This window comes from Nannobrachium achirus (genome assembly GCF_963921795.1).
Source record: "Nannobrachium achirus genome assembly, chromosome: 8".
Classification (NCBI taxonomy): Eukaryota; Metazoa; Chordata; class Actinopteri; order Myctophiformes; family Myctophidae; genus Nannobrachium; species Nannobrachium achirus.
In genome coordinates, this window is record NC_137817.1 from 30,545,956 (window position 1) to 30,565,895 (window position 19,940).

Sequence of the window (19,940 nt, forward strand, 5' to 3'; positions counted from 1 at the left end):
AATGTGCACACGGAAAACAAATAAACCACTTCTTTACACATGTAAACCTGTGATGTAACAATATAAAGCAATGGACCCAATGTATGCTACAAGAGATCGGCAATAGATAGGCAAACTATACATCTACATGGAGTAGGCTGTGTAATCCAGTCCAGAACATTTGCCTCCAAACTGAACTGAACAGCTAGTCAGCAATAAAACTGTCAACCAACTGAAATATGCTGTACAAAGACAGTGAGGTAAATGCACAATGAGACAAAGGCGTGTTATTGGATTTATTGAATTGTGTTATTATTCATCTTGCCTTATGACTCTGTTTGCACTATTAACTTATTTGAATGTTTCTGTTTTTTATGTAAATGTTTATTATGTTGTGTAAGTGGGGCCTATTGCTGCTATGTACCCTGAACAGGACATCATAAAATAGATATTATATCTCAATTTCACTTGCATGAATAAAGGTCAAATAAATAAATATAATATTAATCAAATGTGGGTTTTCTGATAATGAAGCAATAAATGTCACATGTAGTCTAATAAAGGAAAGTAAAAACTGAGGTTATCTTATATATACATTGCTCTAAGAGCCGCATCCCACTTCACGCCCCCTTTACATCGACTTCAACTCATAGGTAGTCGTCTAGGACGTAAGGAGTACCGCCCCTAACCCTATGCCGTCCGCTCATTCGCTAAGCACGAGAGAGAGGAGGCAACAGGGGAGGGGGTGCGGGCAAGCGAGAGAGAGAGGCATGTGCCTGCTGGAGATGGGCATGGAGACACCTCCCTCAGCAGATCTTTCTTGTCAGATCTTTCGTCTCAGAACGGAAGTACCGCTGCAGCTTGCTGGTCGGTAGACCCAACTACTTGACTCTACTGCCCCCTAGTGCTTCGGTGACGTGTGCAGACGTTGTAGTGACTTGACAGGGCGTTTATCGTGCGCTTGCCCAGGCCTTACGGCCTGGGCATAAATATAACGATTGCATTCACCACGGCTTCGTAACTCGCGCGGCCGGCCCTGGCCCGCTTTTCGTGGCCACTCGCGCCTGCGGCGCTCGGGGGCGAAGAGCAGGACCAAGGTCCGCTGGCCTTCGCGCCGCTTGCAGTGTCGTGGACACTCGAGCGGCTCCGCCTGGCGCTAAGGCTGCCACTGGGAGCAGTAAGATTGTTGACCCTGTAGACTTGCCGTTGTACCTGAGACGAAAGATCTGACAAGAAAGATCTGCTGAGGGAGGTGTCTCCATGCCTGCAGCCATACACTCTTGGCCTGCTGCAGAGAAATAGCAGAGGCTTAACAGTCACTTCTCTCCAGTGCGTCCGGCGGTCAAATATGTCCAACCGGAAACGTGCGCTGCGGCACAATAGTTCCGCCACAATAGTTCCCCCCCCAATTTTTTTTTTTTTTTTTAATTTATTTTTTAACTTTTTTTTTTTTTTTTTTTTTTTTACTTTTTTTTTTTTTTTTAGCGGGCGTGGACTCTAGATGTGAGCGGGCCGAAGGCCCGCGAACCTCTAGTATTTTTACAACAACAGCAGCAGCAGTCAGCAGCAGCAGTGATGTATAATGCAGTACACGGTTTTTAACAGTCAAAGGTCATTGAGCAGTGATTTTATCTACAGTGGTACTGGTAACCATGGTAATTGCTAGTGAGTTACTAGCAATTTGTATTTCAATTTCAGGGTGAATAAAGGAAGAAAGGTTCTAGGTTACAGCCTACACGAAGATCACCTTTACAATGAATGTTATGATGGTCCAGGGGGAACAGAAATTCCTCGATCGGTCGGCTGGTCATTGATTGTGTGGACGTAGCATGCGCGCGCGCGCGCGCGCACACACACACACACACACACACACACACACACACACACACACAATGCTGCTACTATGTATGATAGGCTAAACAATGTATTGTGACTTGACAAAAAATAGCTGGTCAATTCGATCAAGAAAACTAAAGGTCGTGTATTGTGTGGAGTCACGAAAAGAATAGCCTACACGCGCAACCGGCGCAAGACAAACTCAATGTTGCAGTTGAACTCAGTGACTCAGTTGAATGGCTCTGCATGCAGTCTGCACCATTCTGCTCTTATGCGCGCAACAGTAGCCAGCAGTGACTATCACAAGTTTTAGCAGACTTAACGTTTACTTAACTTACAAGTTGTAACAACCTATTATTTATCACTAGGATTTACTTATAACGATGCACCACTGGAAATAACATTGCCGTTATACGATAGCGAGATAGAGATAGGCTATGACTAAAAAGTCCTTAATATCACTTATAGTTCTCGGTTAGTAGGCTATTTTTGCAGTGAGTGAGCACAGAAGCCACATATAAAAAGCCACATGTGAATCTCTTCATGATCTGAATGAAACAATGGCTACTAGTACGCATACAGCAAACGCACTGAAAATATCATCAACCCATCCATGTAAAAACATTAATGTTGTAAAAAACAATTACTTACCAGGTGTCTGGTGAAACAATCGCACAGTAGCCTATGTTATGTTATGTTATCACCCAAATTAAATGGATCGGGGTATCTCTTTCCAGCACGTTTTAAACTAATCATGGGTGAGACGCAAAAGTGCCCCTTATGAGACAGAGGTGGTTTTCCAGCTGGCTACACTACCTGTGTCAAGTGACCGCAAGGGTCATCATGACGTGCGTCATGTCGGACGAGCGTAAGCATTTGACTTCTGGTCAAGAATTTCAAAATAAAAGTTAAGCTTACAAACGTCACAATCTATACTATAATTTTGCGAATGTCTGTCTGTCTGTCTGTCTGTCTGTCTGTCTGAGTGAGTGAGTGAGTGAGTGAGTGAGTGAGTGAGTGAGTGTCTGTCTGTCTGTCTGTCTGTCTGTCTGTCTGTCTGTCTGTCTGTCTGTCTGTCTGTCTGTCTGTCTGAAACAGCGTTTCTCCTCAGTGGCTGGAGCAATTGATCTGAAATCGCATCACCATTAGCAGATGAACACACCTAACATAACTGTGAAGCCCGTTTGTCACTTTCACAAATCGTATGCTGTATATTAGCATTTTTATGGTGTATCTACTATCTATTCTGCATCTAGCTTGAGGCTAATCAATTCTGCATCTAGCATGAGGCAACATGTTTAACCAGCTCTGTGTGTGTGTGTGTGTGTGTGTGCAGGCGGGTGGGCGGGGGGGGGGGGGGGGGGGGGGGGGGGGTTGGAACACAGTATCTCTGTAGCCATTAAACGAAACGGGTATTTCTTACATTGATGCGCCTACATATTATCATGCAAACACCAGTTAAAGTTACTTTCCATCCCTCATATACAGTGCACATCCCATAACCCACACACTGCATATCATTTCGGAGCTCATATCTTTGAACGGGTAAGGGCTAGTTATATAAATAAATGTAAAAAAAACAAACAAAACAAAAACGTTTTCCCCCCGTTTCCGGTGAGGAGAAGAGTAGGCAGCTGAGAACTCTGGGCAACATTTATTTTATGTTTATAGGCTATAAAATATATGTATAATTTACATTATTTCCAACCATTCCAAATAAAGCACACACACACACACACACACACACACACACACACACACACACACACACACACACACACACACACACACACACACACACACACACACACAGGGCCGGAGCTAGCCTGTTGTAGCCAGGGGGGGCAAGAAGAAACAGAAGGTGGGTGAAAAAAAAATAGGGACTCAAAACCCCCCAAAAAACCGAAATGCTTAGAAAACTATGCATTTTGGCACAGTTATAGGCACACAATACAAACACAACAGGTCTAACCACATGGTTCACAAGTCATACCATAATGCCCACCCAAGCCCCCAGAACCACGGTAGAACGTTGAAGCAGACCGGCGAATTAGCGAAGCGATGCGAATAAACAACCCAAAATATTATATTCCACCGCCAAATTTGTACGCGTTTGTCTATATGCGCATAAAATTTGTCAAATTGGGGGCGCGGCCGGGCACCCACTGGCCTAGTGGTCCAGGTTCGAGTCGTGTCACTCCCCATCTCTCTCCCTGTTTCCTGGCATGAAGGGCTAGTCCCAGTTGGGCGGTGTCCCAGTTGGGCGGTGCAGCGATAAGGCGGTGGGGGAGCCTTTCCAACAGACTGTAAAGCAAGCGATCTTCATCCCATTCATGCGTTTATTGTGCGCTTGCCCAGGCCGCATTCACCACGGCTTCGTAACTTGTGCGGCGCTCCGCCGGCCGCGCGGCCCTGGCCCAAGGTCCGCTGGCCTTCGCGCCGCTTGCAATGTCGTGGACAATAACTGTGACATATAACCATTGTATTGCTCATCAAATTTTCGGCGAGAAATCAATGGGGTCTCATAGCTGTACGCTTGCCGCCTAACGCTACACCGCCGCCCAACTGGGACACCGCCCAACTGGGATTTTCCCGGCAGGAAATTAGGTGGCGGCGGTGGGGGCCCGATCAATGTGGCTTGCATACAGGCCCGGTTCTGACTTGTTCCGCCAGTGAAACCATGGTAACCGAATTGTGACATTAACTACCGGAAAATCCTAAATACTTAGACAACATAGCAACCCTTCAAAATGTATCCCTTAGGCACATGTTTGCAAGCTGTGAAGTATGGAGTAACCCCCCCCCCCCCCCATACCTTTTATTATGCAAGCTGTAATAGCCTAAATGAAATCACAATGTTAATTCATTACAGTAACAGCACACTCCTATGAATCAGTGACTACTCATATTTATTTGAGAGTCTTTTTGTATGGTGCACTTTGAATCAGAGTGGAAAGCTCCAGAAATGTGTTAAATTTCATCACTTAATTGTTACAGTCCTAGATACTTGTGGCATTCTGAAACAACAAGCATACATAATGTATCCAGGTAAGGAAGACAAGCAGATAAACACGTTTAGTTTTTGTTCAAATCATATTCATTTCAATATTCCATTACATTTGTAGGAAAATGCTCAGTCCTCGAGCAGCTATACAAAGGAAAGGATGGGGTTAACACTGAAAATAAAATAAAAAGCATTGTCCCGTCTTAAAACTTTGCCTTTCTGTACAGTTCTAATTCCATTTGAGTATCTCATTGTCTGCTGTAATACAAAATTAAATAGCCAGTGCCAACAAAAGCACTGTATCAAAGTAATTACAAAAATAAAAACCTTTACACTCCAAATGTTTAAAATATGTGAAGTGTTTCAAACATTAGAAAGCAACAAGTGGAAACAAGCAAGTCTATAGTGTATTGCACCCAGTGCAAGCAAGACTAAGGTCCCTTCAATAAATCGGTGAAATGTCCTCTATTGCATCCAATACAGCTATTCATCCTGTGCAAGGTAGCAGGGAACTGCAATATGTACTAGAATTGCATAGTCATGCTTGACAATGACATGTACACAATTAACATGCAAAATGTTAGATTGGTTCTCAACTAAAAACATTTCAGATTAAAAACAAAATGTGCAGAATTTGTACAAACACAAATATAGAAATACCACTAATAGGAGAGGGAAGGCTTAATGTAATATGATCTTTATAGTGTAGAACCCATCTTTTAAAGTAGTTGTTTAATCATACGACACATTCAAAAGATACAAAGACATTTTTTCATTGTACATTAAAACATATTTCTTCTTTTTTTCTTCTTCAGTTTACTGTCAATAGGTTGAACAGGAGGTACATCACAGGGACAAACAGTACAATCATTTGTACAATCTGTCTTGAAAATAGTTTCACAGGAAACAAAGTTCCCAAGTACAGTTACACACCGAACAGAACATAGACAATACACTGCCAGACAGGGAAATGGGGTTAAGATTCCTTCACTAAAGAATAGTGAATATTTGTTTGTGGAAGAACATGCTCTCAGATCCATCCACAAAGTATATGTGATGCTCCAGTAATATTTTACAGAGGATACATTTTTGGGAGAAATAGCCAAGAAATCCATTTATTTTATTACTATTATAATGGAAACTTTAAGTGGGAACTGATTTCATATTTCAACATTTATTAATCTAAATCTTATGTCTTACAGTGTAATTGCACTTATCTACAATCCTTTTCCTTTTTTGTCTTGAATTACTTATCCATTAAATTGTAACCAGGTATTAAAACTACAGTCTGAGCAGAAAGTAGACCTCGGGCTCTGAGGGAGAGTAGGAAGAGTCTGCAGGTAGAAGTGAATCATCTGTATAGTAATGATCGCCAAAGTGGTCCCCATATCCATAGTGTAATGATGTGCAAGCTCCCTCGGGAAGACCCCTGTCCTCCAGGTGACCCAGGTAGCCCGCTATATAAGAGCCAGTAGAGTGCCTGTTAGCTGGTGGGTTCTGAGAGCCTGGTTTATTCCGTAACACCACCCCACCAATGTTGGTGGTGCCATTGATCCCTGCTGCCGCCCGGGGTTTCTGAGCCTCCTGCTGTCTTTCACGGGCACGACTGTTGATGTGACGCACACGGCTTTGGCTCCTGGAAGACAGGCGACGGGTGAGTAGTGGAGGGGAATCATCAATATCTCTGGAGGCAGAGGGATTTACGTCTGAGTTCTGTGGGGGTTTGGCTACCTGGGGAAGCTGGGGGGACAGGGGCCTGTCCTTGTCACTCTCATCCCCGTCCAGGCTCACCAGTTTGCGCAACTGCTCCGTAAGCGAGTCCGCCGGCTGTGGATTTTCACCATGACCCACACCCCCCATCTTCCTCATGTGATCCTGCTTATGGGACGTGATGAAACTGCGGCTGATTATGTGATATTTGCTCTGGAAATTGCACAATATATCTTCAGAGGTCAAGTCTCCCAGAGACTTGGACTTGCTTGGGCTGGTACCTTTGGAGGCAACAGGACCAGGCCGAGGAAGAGCTGTGTATGGGCGTGAATAGGTCTGCAATGGAGCATCAGACCGAGTCTGTGATTGGTGCTTATTATTCACATGTGAAAACATTTGTCTCTGTGGCTGTGTTTGGGTCTGCGTCTGGCTCTGTGTCTGAGCATAGTGAGAAGCTGAAGATGAAGGGGTGAAGCAGCTGTAGTCCACCTGGTTGTACACTGCCTCACAGTCAGAATAAGGGGAATACAAATTTCTCTCTTTAGGCAGATTCGCAGGTGAGGCTGACAGGTCAGGGAGACACTCAGAGGAGGATGAGCCATTGTGGAAGGGTTCTGTCCCTTCCATCACCCGGTTGTCCCCTTGTCTGTCCTGGTAGCACCTGGTTGGGGCATGGATGCCATTGTAACTCCTCTGTTGGGTGTAGGACCTGTTAAAGCCTCTGTTGTGGTCAAAGGAGTCAGGTTTGTTCTGGGTAGTTGGGTAACTGTTCTGTGAAAATGCACTGGATTTGGAGGGTCTGGAGCTGGGAGGTCTGTGAAACAGAGACTGGTGGGAGCCAGATGGGAGCTGGTGGTGATTGGGTGCACTTTGTGAACATTGTACATGAGAAGCATGTGATACGTGCTGATGTTGAAAAGCATGGTATGATGAAGGGGGATTTTGCTGTGAGCAGTTAGAAGTGTATTCATTCTTCTGGTAAATGGCATGCCGTTTGGTTGGGCTTGTGAGTCCTCCCCACATGCCATCATGCTGTGCTGAGGTCAGCATCATCTCCAGTGGATCCTCATCTACGTTTATCTCCACTTCCATCGAGCCACCTTCTGCTGTGTTATGGTAGAAGTGGGAATGGTCGTTGTCAACAGAAGGGGCCATATATGTCCTTGATGTCCCCCACTCAAGTTCAGATGACATCCCCGGAGGATCACATACCTCCTCATACACTCTCTCCTCTGCCTCCTCACCCCAGGTTTGAGTAGAATCTGTCTCCAAACGCGGATGGACCTTTGCTGGGGAGGACCCAAAGCTACTTGAGGACATAATCCCTGTGGAGAGCGCTTGAAGACAGCTAGTCTGCTGCTTCAGCTTATACACAGATGTAGGAGAGAGCACCTCCTCGTCCAGAATGGTGTAGACATCCTCTTGCTCTGCAGTCTCTGGGCTGGAAAAGAGTGGCGGGAGAGACTGATCAGCCCTGGGAGTCTTCCGTGGTGAAATGAGCTCGTGGTCTGTATAGTTGGTCATTTGTGCTGCTTTTTGAGGATGCCCTTCCATTGTCCCTGGAGGATTGGGTGTTTTGCTGGTCCTGAGAGGAGACATGAAATCTTGCAGCGCCTTCTGTGGGATGATAGACTTGAAGTTTGGCTGGTTTGGGGTGCCAGCAATTTGAGTGGAGTAATGGGAAGGGGCACCAATGACATGTTGGTCAATGTTCAAATCACCATTTGATAAAGTGGAATGATCATTCTGGTCAACAGTGATATCAAATTGCCCAATTAGAGCCGAGATGGAGCCATGGGTATCATTTTCATTGCCCAGGGAAACAGCATCAATTAGCCTGGAGATGGCGCTGTCCTGTAAGCACCGTGGGCTCTTCAGGTCAGAGTGATCCATGTTGACAGGGGAGAGAGGTGCCATCAAACCCGGGGCAGAAGAGGAAGATGAGATAGAAGGTGCAACAGTGAAAGTTGTGCTGTTCGATGATGTCTCTGGTTTATCTGGACCATTAGAATTCATCTGTGCTTTGCAGTTTCCATTTACTGTGACGTGTGATTGGCTTTTGGGGTAGTCGGTGACACGTCTTGCATCTCCTCCACCAATAGCCAGATAGGACGTCTCTTCTGATTGGTCAGGCTCTTTATTTCTATTGCTATATTTCTTCAAAGGGGTGGAGACTCTGGGTTCAAGGCAGGCTGATGATTCAATGAAGAGATCCACAGAGGAAGACCTAGGCCGCTCAAATGTCCCTATAATGACAAAAAAATAAGAAAGATTTACCACATCTAGCCATGCCTTTTACCATGGAATGAAGAACACCAAGCCAACCAACAATTAACTGACACGTTCAGTCCAGCCAACACAAAGCATTAGCAATACACAGACGAATGGAATGTACCACCATGTAAAACTCAAAAGGGAGACTCAAAGATGAGGCTGTGTAGGCAACAGAAGGAAACATCCATATTCTGGATCATCAGTTTAGGGAAGAGATGGTCAAATGGGATCAAATCACAATAGCAGTACGTTAAGAACACTTTACAACAAAATAACTTGGGTGACACAACACTGGTATGTTTCTGAATGAGGCAACCTTTGCACAATATGCATTTTAGATTACCTGCTGGGATATCCTAGTCAGTTTTCTATTATAAAGAAGCACAACAGAGTGAAGAAGGAACAGAAGTCAAGTTAAAGTGTGAGAGGAAACAAATAGCATGCAGCCTGTCAGTTCACATGAAGCTTTTTGGAGAAGGTTAGGTAAGAGAAAGTAGCTGAGGTACTACAGTTAATATAACAATTGAACATTTTCATGTTAGTAAAAGCACAAAACATGGCAAAAATCAGACAAAGACATTTAAATTCAAATAATTCTAAATTGAAACAAGCATAGTTGGTTGGTTTGTTGTGTTTGCATTGGAGGAATTCATACACTAACTTACTATTATTTCTTTATCTTTAGTATTTATCTTAAACAGATCCTTTTCCCATCTGATTTGCATAAGAGTTTATACATTTTCACTGGACCAGTGTGTATTACCCACCAATGACAGTGTCCAATTCCTGCTGCTCCTTGTCAGGGGAACAGAGCGACAGCTGCCCTTGCAGCAGCCTTTCCAGAGGCATAGAGATAGGCCTATGGGTCAGAGGGGGTCGGGCCAGGGGACGCTTTTCCACTGCTCCCTCTTTCCCTCCTCCAGCCTCCACGGCCGTGCCGATCTTCCCATCTGACATGGAAGAGAGTGACTCTGCTAGGGCCATTTTGGTTTTCTTGCGTCCCTTGGCTGGGGCGCTGGCTGTGCGGCGCAGGAGATGGTCACTGATAGAGCGCTTTCTTAGCATGGAACCAGAGCTGGTGTCCACAGAGTGCTTAGAGGAGCGGTTAAACAACCCTCTGAAACCACGCAGCTGGTGTCCCTGAGAGCAGAGAGGGGAAGAGATGATGTCAGAAAGGAATATGCTCCACAAAAATACATTCCACATACAGTAGCATGCACAACATTAGATACAATAGACATAACATTAATGCCCTTATACATGAATGCACTGCACTAGTGATCAGTGGTCATCTTAATTCAAGCAACAAGAATGCAATGTTTTAGCTAGCCTATAGATGGCGCCATTTTACTTCCAAATCACCACACAAAGCAATCAGTATTAAGGCATTATACTGTACATGCATGTATTTTTGACAAGCATCAACAAAAATCAAATGAGAACAGCCAAATACAAATAAGATGTATTGCTGGTATTTTAGTGCATACAGTATGCATGTATGGCTCCTCCAAATACGTTCAAACAAGCAACATATATATGGCATATGCAGATGGTTTAATATCATGCAAAATCTGTGGATGCACAAAACACATTTTTCATGCATTCAGGTGCTATGTCACACATAGACCCTACAAGTATCAGGATACCTTATTGGATCCTAGAAAGTGCATTATTGTAAAGCTGGGATTCAGGACTAGAGGGCTCCACTAGAAAGACAAAGGGTCAAAAAGGTTTAGCTTTAAATGAAGCAAGAGAAAGTAATCATATTATGTGAGATGCTGTCTTGACAACTTTTCAGTGTGCCTCTAGATTGTACTTTCAATTGTGAAAAGAGATTCAGAGAGGGTATATATAACACATGGGTCTTCAACATGGGCCCAGGGAACCCTAGGGGTTCCTCAGAGCTAATGGGGGATGCCAAATCTTTGTGTGATTATATGTTCTTTACGTTAACCACTTGAACCCTAGCATCCCTTTTCTGAAGTGAACATTTTCGGCAAAGATGTTTTGTGTAGAGGGAAAAAAGAGCAGACCAAGTACAAGTTGTCCAAGTATTTAGGGTTTAAGTGTCTGAAAATACACATTAACATGAATCCAACACAATGCTACACAATTCCAGTGCTGTCAAACAAGTCTATGAAGCTAATCAAGCTATCTACGAATTCTATGAAAAAGTTTAATCTGCAACACAGATTTGTTGTTGGGGTCCCTGCTTCATCTCGCTCTCAAATCATTGAAGACCCCTGTCCTAACCTTAAGGATAAAAAAAGAAGCAATTAAACATAATATTACACAACACCTACCTTTCCATAGATGTCTTGCACTGTTACATGCACAAAGATAGAAGCCTCAGTCAAGCCCTCCAAGTAAACATGCCTGTAACCTGTCAGAGATGAGAGGCGAAAGAGAGACGGAGAGACGGAGAATATGAATATGTGAGATAACAAGATCAAACATAGATATCCGCAGTCGTATGTTGACCGTGTCAAGCTGTATTTGCCCACAGACAGGGCTTCGAAACAGCTGGTTATGTTGACAAGAATATATAGTAATATAACTGTTAAGTGCCATGGGGGATATGATATGAGTCAGTATGTGTATGTATGTCTGTCTACAGTAGCATATCCCCAATGATTCTAATGGACAGTGACAACACCTGGGGCCCCTTATGCATACACACTCATGCACCCAAACCTCTATACAACTGAATGCATAATAGAAATGCTGCACCGACCAGGCATAAGGCTGCTGAGGGCAACAGTCCGTTGGCCAACAAAGTCTCGTCCAATAGGGTCATGGTCCCAGACGAGAAAACGCACCAGAGCGACCTCAGCCATGTGGAGTGTGAAGGATAAGGTCTCCTCCCACACTGGGTTAAAACCTAGGGGACGCACAGACACGCACATTCAGAAGCAAAATTATTGCTATTGCCAGGTATGTTTGCACAATCACAACATTTGTCTTGGTGAGGTTGATGCATTATAGCTATACATTGATAATAAAAATTAGAAATAGCTTTTCATTATAGCTAGAAACTATATACAATATACAATTACATAGACAGCAACATGGGTAGAAAAATGTAATTGTTGAAAGTGTGCAAAGGGGTAAATACATTCCGCTTTGCAGCTCACAGTATACATTCCTCAGGCAAGCAAATATATACAAAAATATATAATATAGACATTTATACTGAAGAGTGCGTTCCAACAACTACTGATAATGCTATCCTGTCAGACATCTGTGCATGTGTGTTCATGTGCATGCATGTTTGTGTGCGTGTGTGTGTCTTACCATTATCATCCACAACTCGTGTTTGTTCTTTGCAGCAATCAACAGGCAGGCCAATGATCTCCACCTCAACAAAGGGGTCAATAATCTGATGGAGAGAGAAGGACAACAAAATCATTAAATGCACAATAATACTAAAAAATCTGCAAAGGCCCAAAAAACTTGAGTGGCTTACTATAAATCCCTGCATGTGGTTATCTGTGCAATGCATGTACTGTACTGTACTATACAAAGGCGTATCTGTCTGTGTGCCTGTGCACATGTGATTAAGTAAAATGTGTACCTCTCCACGATCCCCAAGCATGGAATCTGGTGGTTTGGGCAGCTGCTGTCCACTAATGATCTTGAGAATGAGCTGTTTCTTTGGGTAGGCTGGAAGCGGGTCATCGGAGAATGGATTGAATGATCCTGGAGGAGGTGTGAGACATTAGAGCAGGACAGATGGTGTTTGACAACGCAGTGATGTGTACAGTACATGCACAGGGATGATTCATTACCTTTGCACATGGGCGGGGGTTTGAGGACATAGCCACTGCCTCCGTTTACCATGAACTTAGCTCTGTTGAGTTGCATCATCCTGCCCTCAGTCTGGTAATTCAGAGAAACTAAACAAATATAGGAAAAAGACAGAAATACATGGGATGTTTATTTGGCCACATAAACTGTTAATAATCATAATTGTGTCTAGATGTCATTAGGATATTAGTCACTTTATTATATACAGTCTGAAAGTCCCAATTCTTGGGCAAATCTTCAGCAAAAACACCATATCTACAAGCGCATAACGCGTTGTGAGCTTGTTGATTTTTGGCAAAGATATTTCATGTACATTAGAGTGGAAACTGAAGGCACACTAGTATAGAGTTATTAGAGTATAGAGCCCTGGGGGACTCCAGTAAACTAAGTAAAGGTTTAATGCATAGTATGATGCCTTAAAATCTGTTCTTTTTGGCAAACAATTCTGTTGTTTGATGTAGTATAAATTAAGCACTTTCAGCAGGCATGAATTCATATTTTGGCTATTTATTCTGTGCGACACCGGTGTATGACAAAGAATAAATAAGGCTTAAGTGGTTGAGATTTACTGTGAGCCTGAAAGCGGAGACCAAATATAAATAATGAATTAAAAATGAATGGGAGAGGGAGAGAACAGAAAAAAACAGATGGGTTTGATCAAGAACAGCTGTTACAGAGACGGTCCAATTCAGGAGGATTTATTAGAGAAAGGAATTGGTTTACAGCATTGTTTCAACTAGTTGTTTATTCATTGCAACTTTTATTAGTTCCTACTCCGTTAGCCTTTAAGTCTCAGCAAAATGAGGATTTATGATCTTATTAACTTTTGAATTGAACTGAATTGAATTTGAGACATGCACACAACACAGAGACGGAGATACGGACACAGAACGAAAATGAGATAGGTGGCGGCTTGTGGATGCAAAACAAAAGAAAAAAAAGAAAAAGAAAGAAACATCTGTGAAAACCTCATTACGGACAGGATTTTGCATTTTGTTAGGTTTGTTAAATTCCACTCAATTTATTCCCAGATTCATCCCCACTGTCACCATTTCCATTTCTCCAAATTCCTATCCTGACGGTAGAGAACCAATAAACTGACAGACACACAACTATGTACACACACACACACAGGCCAAGGAATACCGATTACTTTAGTATACTTGCGTAATGTTATAAAGAACAAAGTCACTGGAGCAACTCGGACGAATTTAAGCCTCTTATTAAAGATGCAAGTAGATAGAAAGACAATGTTTCGATGTCAGTGGTACATCTTCATCAGGTCGGTCCTGAGTTGCTCCAGTTGCTGGGTCCTGTTCCAGTGACGCACCAGACCTGCCCTGGTGCTGTGGAACTTTCTTCGCATTATTTTATCTATGTACCGAGGACTGAGCAAAGACAATGACACACTGTGTGATGTGATATGTGCACTGCAGATAAAACATGACAGATGAGGTCTATATGTCGGGAATCGGGTTTGAGTCTTAGAATGACAGACAGCCGCCTCACCAAGTTGGGAGCCCACGTTCCAGTAGAACTGGGGGTTGAAGTTGGATGAGTCAATGCGATAGGCTGATGGGTAGATCCGTGACAGCTGCCTCTGATTGAACGCCAGGAACTCTTCAGTCCTGTGATGGACCAGTGACTGAGCTCTTGTCTCGCTGAATGACAGGACGTCACATGGAATACCTGTATGAAACAATGGCATGGCAGAGAGATCCAGTGAATGGAGGACAATGTGTGTAGGGATCACATAGTTATTAAAACGAATCGATTTCATTGATTTAAATAAACAAATAATCATGTAGTCAAATGTTATGACTACATGATACTCATGTAGTTCACAGTCGCATTGTGTTCCAATGTGAGCTTGTAGGTCGGCTATTTTCACTATTTTTGTGTAACCATGTTGTACAACAACATAAATAGGGCTTATGTGGTTAAAGGACCCCTGCACCCATTTTCAACCTATGTTCATACCCTAATTGGTCCTCACTAAAGCTTATTATAAGATAATTTACGTCTAATTACTCTGTGTCTCAGAGGAGGGCTGTGAACAGTTCCGAAACTATGATGATCATCAGTATCAGCTGTATCACTGTATGACTAGTACGTTTTTCTGTTACATAGCTAGATTATCCCACAGGGGAACTTCAGTTTCAGCTTAATGATGCCCACAGAGGAGCGCAGAGGGGGGAGCAATTAGGGGTTAGGTGTCTTGCTCAGGGAAACTTCGACACATTGCTGACTGAGCTGGAATCGTACCCAAGACCTCCAGAGTCCTCGGCGGGCTCACTAACCATTTAGCTATGGCTGCCCCTATTTTTAAGTGTTCTGCTTTCATCACTCCATGAATAATTAAATCAGTTATTCACTCTTTGGTTATATCTCACATTAAGAGTACTGTCCTATAATCTGGTCATCAGCAACAAAATCTGATTAAATGGTGCTTTTATATAGCGCTTTTATCCAAGGCGCTTTACATAGATTGCGCATTACATTCACCCACACATGGCAAAGGAAACCACCTGCTCACCGGGAGCAACTAACTAGGGGTTCAGAGTCTTGCTCAAGGGATCTTCAACACTAACTCTGGGGGAGCCCGGGATTGAACTGGGAACCCTTCGGGAACCCTCCATGTTCTAATGCCAGTTTCTCTACCCTTGAGTCACCGCAGATTAGGAAATGTTACATGTAGTTTGCTCAAATTAAAGCGGCTCATCTGGCACTAGGGAACTAGGCTGTACATACAGGAAAAGCAATAATGCTACTGTGGAACATCATTAGCATCAATAACCCGCCCAGCTTAGCTCACCAGTTAGATATGGCTTTCATGGCTGTTGTTTTAATAAATATTTTAGGTTTTTCAGAAAACAGGATTTAGAAGGCATTTTTAGAATCGGCCTCAGTCCTACAGTAAATGGGTTAATAGAAAAAAAGAAAATGATTATTCGAAAAAATCTGCAGAATAATCGCTAAGATGATCGATGGGTGCAACCCTAATTGTGTGGCTGTGTGGGTGTGTGGGTGGGTTTGCGACTGCATGTTGTCCAGTATACGTGCTTGTTTCATACCTTCATTTAGACACTCCTGTGAGGCCACAGAGTTGGTGAAGACCACCAGCTCTGACAGATCTCTGCTCAGCTTCATCGTCCTCCTCCTCTGTCCACCCCTAGCAGAATGAACACAGCACTGGGTTACCCCCAAAGTAATCATATTTCAACTGGGGACCCCCCCCCACCCTGACGAGCACTAAGGGTTACATAACATGTAGACTAACACGGTTCTATTGTGAAAATAGCAGATCTACATGCAGATCTACAGGCGCTGTGCCTGTGAGCATGTAGATCAGCTATTTTAAAAATTTCTGCCTCTAATATTTGACAATTTTGGCCAATGTTTAATTTGTCATTTTGGAAGTATTAAAAAAATGTTCACTGTGCAAAATGTGCAGATACCCTCTATAAACTTCAACTTTATGTTGGTTTATTTACTGTTGAGAGAGAAAACAATGTTGCACATTAAGTTAATCATCTGGGGACCCCCCAGAATAATTTCCCCGACCCACAGGTTGAGAATATCTGTTATAGAACAACATAAGAAACACATAGACACCAGGTATGTACTATAATCCTCAGTGTTCATTTCAGTCCATGTTCTTACATTTGTACACTCATAAAGAAACTGTACACTCACAAATAAAATATTTGAGTGTTACAGTACAGTACATTACATGCTGTGTATACTGTAGATAGACACAGGGAAAAGGTATTAGCACGCATTTACACCCATCTACACATACACGCACACACGTCGCACGCACGCACGCACGCACGCACGCACGCACGCACGCACGCACGCACGCACGCACGCACGCACAAGGGGGGAGTTGTCCATCAACGTGGCAGCTTAGAAATAGCAGGAAAGAGCATCAAAAGGGAAACATCTTAATATGGAGCAGAATGGATGCTACTTGCGCACACGCAGGCACACACACACACACACACACACACACACACACACACACACACACACACACACACACACACACACACACACACACACACACACACACTCAACATATCCACTTCTAACGCATACAGTACATACACAAGTACAGTCAATGAGATACAGAAATACAGGAGCAGCCATGCAGAAATTAGCATCCTGACAGTTCCTGTGAACATGCATACATGAATATGGAACCATCAAGTTTGCCTAGCGAACAAAGTGAGAGGAAGGACACACACGCACACACACACCCACACACACTCACACACACTGAGCAGAAATAAAAACAAGGCTATTTTCCCACAGCTCACAGAAACACACACCCACAGATGTACACGTCAAGCGAGAAGGTGACAGAGAAAAAGGAAAGAATACAACTAATAATTAAACTTAAGAGAGACACTGGCTGCATGTAAAAGTATCAATACTGCAATGTAGAAATACTCTGTTACAAGTAAACGTCCGGGCTGAAGTGGTTAAGGTATGTTTTGTAAACAATTGTAGTGGAGTAAAAGTACAACATTTGCCTCCGAGATGTAGTGGAGTAGAAGTAAGATTATTGAAATTTGGAAATACTATAGTAAAGTAAAAGTACCTCAAAATTGTAAGTAAAGTATTTGAGTAAATGTACTTAGTTACTTTACACCACTCCTGAACACAGTGAACCTTCGGGCCCTTTGACTGACAATTTCGGGCATTTTTTTTTAAATAGCGCTGATTTTTCTCAACTAATTACAAAGACATCTGATTAGCAACCGTTATCATCGGCATGCGAAACCTGACCATTGCCCTCGCAATCAAGCTAGGGCTTGCACCGGTTCAATTTGTTTACGCCAAACAGACCTCAAATCAAAAATGGTCAAACTATGTGTTGTGAGCTTGTACAGGCTATTTATGCTATTCAGCGTACAGTGTAGTAAGGTTTAAGTGGTTAAGACACTCAGGACACTGTGAAGAGAGGACTTGATGGAACTCGGAACGAGCAAGAAGCTTTTAGGTTCTCAAGATTACTTCTCTTTAAAAGGCAGCATGCAAGAAACAGTGGTGTAGGAGCCGTGAGCACTGCTTGGGATCTGTTGTAAGCATCGCTCATATTTAAATGATGTGCAACTTACTGGTATTCTGTTTAAGCTTACACTTAGCATTAGTAGTGGGTGTATACAGTATACCGTATGTGTGTATTAAAGAACCACTTCACCATTTATTATTATTCTTTTTTTCCTGGGCGCTATTCTCACTCTGCCAAACTGGGAAGAGCCCCGAACTGAGCTTCCTTCAATGCATGAGGAGTGAGCGATATAATTGGGCCCTCACTAATGCTATATGGTACCATTTTGTCTACTCGGTCAGTGTCTCATAGGAGGGCTGTGGACAGTTCGTCATCGGTAGGCAGGTTTGGTCATTTCAAACAAGAGGATGTTACAGCTACGCTAACTTTCCAGGAAGAGAAAGCCTGCTGTTTCGATAAGCTTGGATTCCCCTTTGATGATGTCATTGGTAGGCAGGTTTCTGAACTGTCCACAGACCACCAGAACAGTAAGAAGATGGATGCGCTACTCCTTTAACCCATTTAGTCTGGGGACGCATATCTACCGGTATGTCACCAATGTAACCATTATTTCATGCTTTAACTATACAAGCACAGAGTGCCGCGCTGCGAGCTTGTAGATCTGCTATTTTTGAAAAATCTTGAAAATGTACTGTATATATATTTTTAAAGCAGACATTTGTAACGCAAATCCTTATTTCTCTTGGTCCTTGGAACTAAATATTTTCAGATGGGAATTCTAGGCCTCTAGGGGGTCCTCGACATGAAAAAGTTTGAGAAACACTGACAGAGAAATATAGGTTTTTCAGAAAACTGTTAGGATCTAGGAGACTTTTTGTCAGTGTCAGCGAGGGGCCAGTGTTTGAATCAAGCAGACTGAAACCCCACCTGTTGAACTGCCCTCCAGCCTCCTGGACAGAGGTCTCCTCAACATCTTCGTCCTTCTCCGATGTATGGCATGCCAGCCTGGACTTGGAGGGCCTCTGTCAGAAATGGACAAATATAGCGTTTTAAACAATTACAAAAATGTACTGTACGAATACTATGACTGTAAAATCCAGTGTTAACCAAATGGACCTATATACTCAATATACTTGTTTATAAAGCAAACTACTGCATATCTTGTAACTTTGATCAAAAAAAGACAATACATACCTACCTATATTATTGTAATATTATGAATTAATTCATAATTCATTAATTTATTCTATTTCAAAATGACTTACTGTAGATATAAATGAATCCTACGTTAACATTAATAGAGACAAGTGGACACAAATCCTGCCCACACAATCTCTACATTACACATACCGGTACATGAATGATTCTTCCCACATACCAACATGGACCACCGTCCACCTCCTTATAAGAACAGTGTGTACCCTTCATTGAGAACATCATTGCTTGTGTGCATGCATGTCTGTGTGTGTCCGTGTGTCCGTGTATGTGTGCGTGTGTGTTTATTGGAGAGAGTGTGGGCTTGGTAATATGTGTGTACTGGTGGAACGTGTGTGTTCCTTTGACAGGGGTAGCATTTCCATTAAAGCTTAAACGGAGTTGAGGGGAGGATGAGAGGTCACAGTAATTACAGGGCCTGGGCTGCATTCCAAAAGGTTTTGAGCACTCTCCGTTCTGCGCACATAGTGCACACACAAACACACACGCACACATGCAACGCACACACACGCACACACACACACACACACACACACACACACACACACACACACACACACACACACACACACACGCGCATACACACACGCATACACACACGCATACACACACAGGATACACAATAGAAAGAGGGAATTGAGAAAGAAAGTGGGGGTAGAAAGAATGGAAAAAGACTCAAAAGAAGAGGGAATGTGGTGCACTAGAAAGGTCATCATGTGATACAAGAGGGTTATGGATCTGACAGGAGGGAATGAGGGGAGAACAAACAAACATGTGCAATATGTTGATAACTAATAATAATTCTGTTTCAATGAGCGGATAAAGAATCTGTGAATTGAACCAGCTATGATCACACTAATGGAAGCACCACAAAATACTGTTGTTTTCTTCTTGTGATTACAAACACATCCATGCCTTGGTTGTCCCACACGAGCCCCCACAGTCTCATAAATCATGTTTTGGTGTGAGCATTCGGCACAAATTCCAATCAAAGTGACTGTACTGGCCAATCACAGCACGCATTTTCCGGGACTTGGCAAAACACATAACAGAATAACATCTGTTTAGCAGAAGCTTGTGTGGGACAACGATGGC

At 43.0% G+C, this 19,940-nt stretch overlaps 2 protein-coding genes across 2 annotated transcripts in view; both read right to left on the reverse strand.

The window, feature by feature from the left end:
- Positions 1-2,492, reverse strand: part of slco1c1 (solute carrier organic anion transporter family, member 1C1) — a gene marked incomplete at its 3' end in the record, with an annotated part of 38,798 nt that extends 36,306 nt beyond the window's left edge. The window contains exon 1 of the mRNA XM_080731823.1: positions 2,467-2,492. The remainder of the gene's footprint in view (positions 1-2,466) is intronic.
- Positions 2,493-5,802: 3,310 nt separating this feature from the next.
- The window catches only part of plch1 (phospholipase C, eta 1), a 69,799-nt gene continuing 55,661 nt past the window's right edge, over positions 5,803-19,940 (reverse strand). Inside the window, exons 14-23 of the mRNA XM_080731580.1 lie at positions 18,558-18,652; positions 15,685-15,782; positions 14,120-14,299; positions 12,592-12,699; positions 12,378-12,502; positions 12,098-12,182; positions 11,538-11,684; positions 11,107-11,186; positions 9,571-9,943; positions 5,803-8,775 (exon numbers count right to left, since the gene is read on the reverse strand). Coding sequence (XP_080587706.1) covers positions 6,101-8,775; positions 9,571-9,943; positions 11,107-11,186; positions 11,538-11,684; positions 12,098-12,182; positions 12,378-12,502; positions 12,592-12,699; positions 14,120-14,299; positions 15,685-15,782; positions 18,558-18,652 — 3,966 coding nt within the window. The 3' untranslated portion in view covers positions 5,803-6,100. The remainder of the gene's footprint in view (positions 8,776-9,570; positions 9,944-11,106; positions 11,187-11,537; positions 11,685-12,097; positions 12,183-12,377; positions 12,503-12,591; positions 12,700-14,119; positions 14,300-15,684; positions 15,783-18,557; positions 18,653-19,940) is intronic.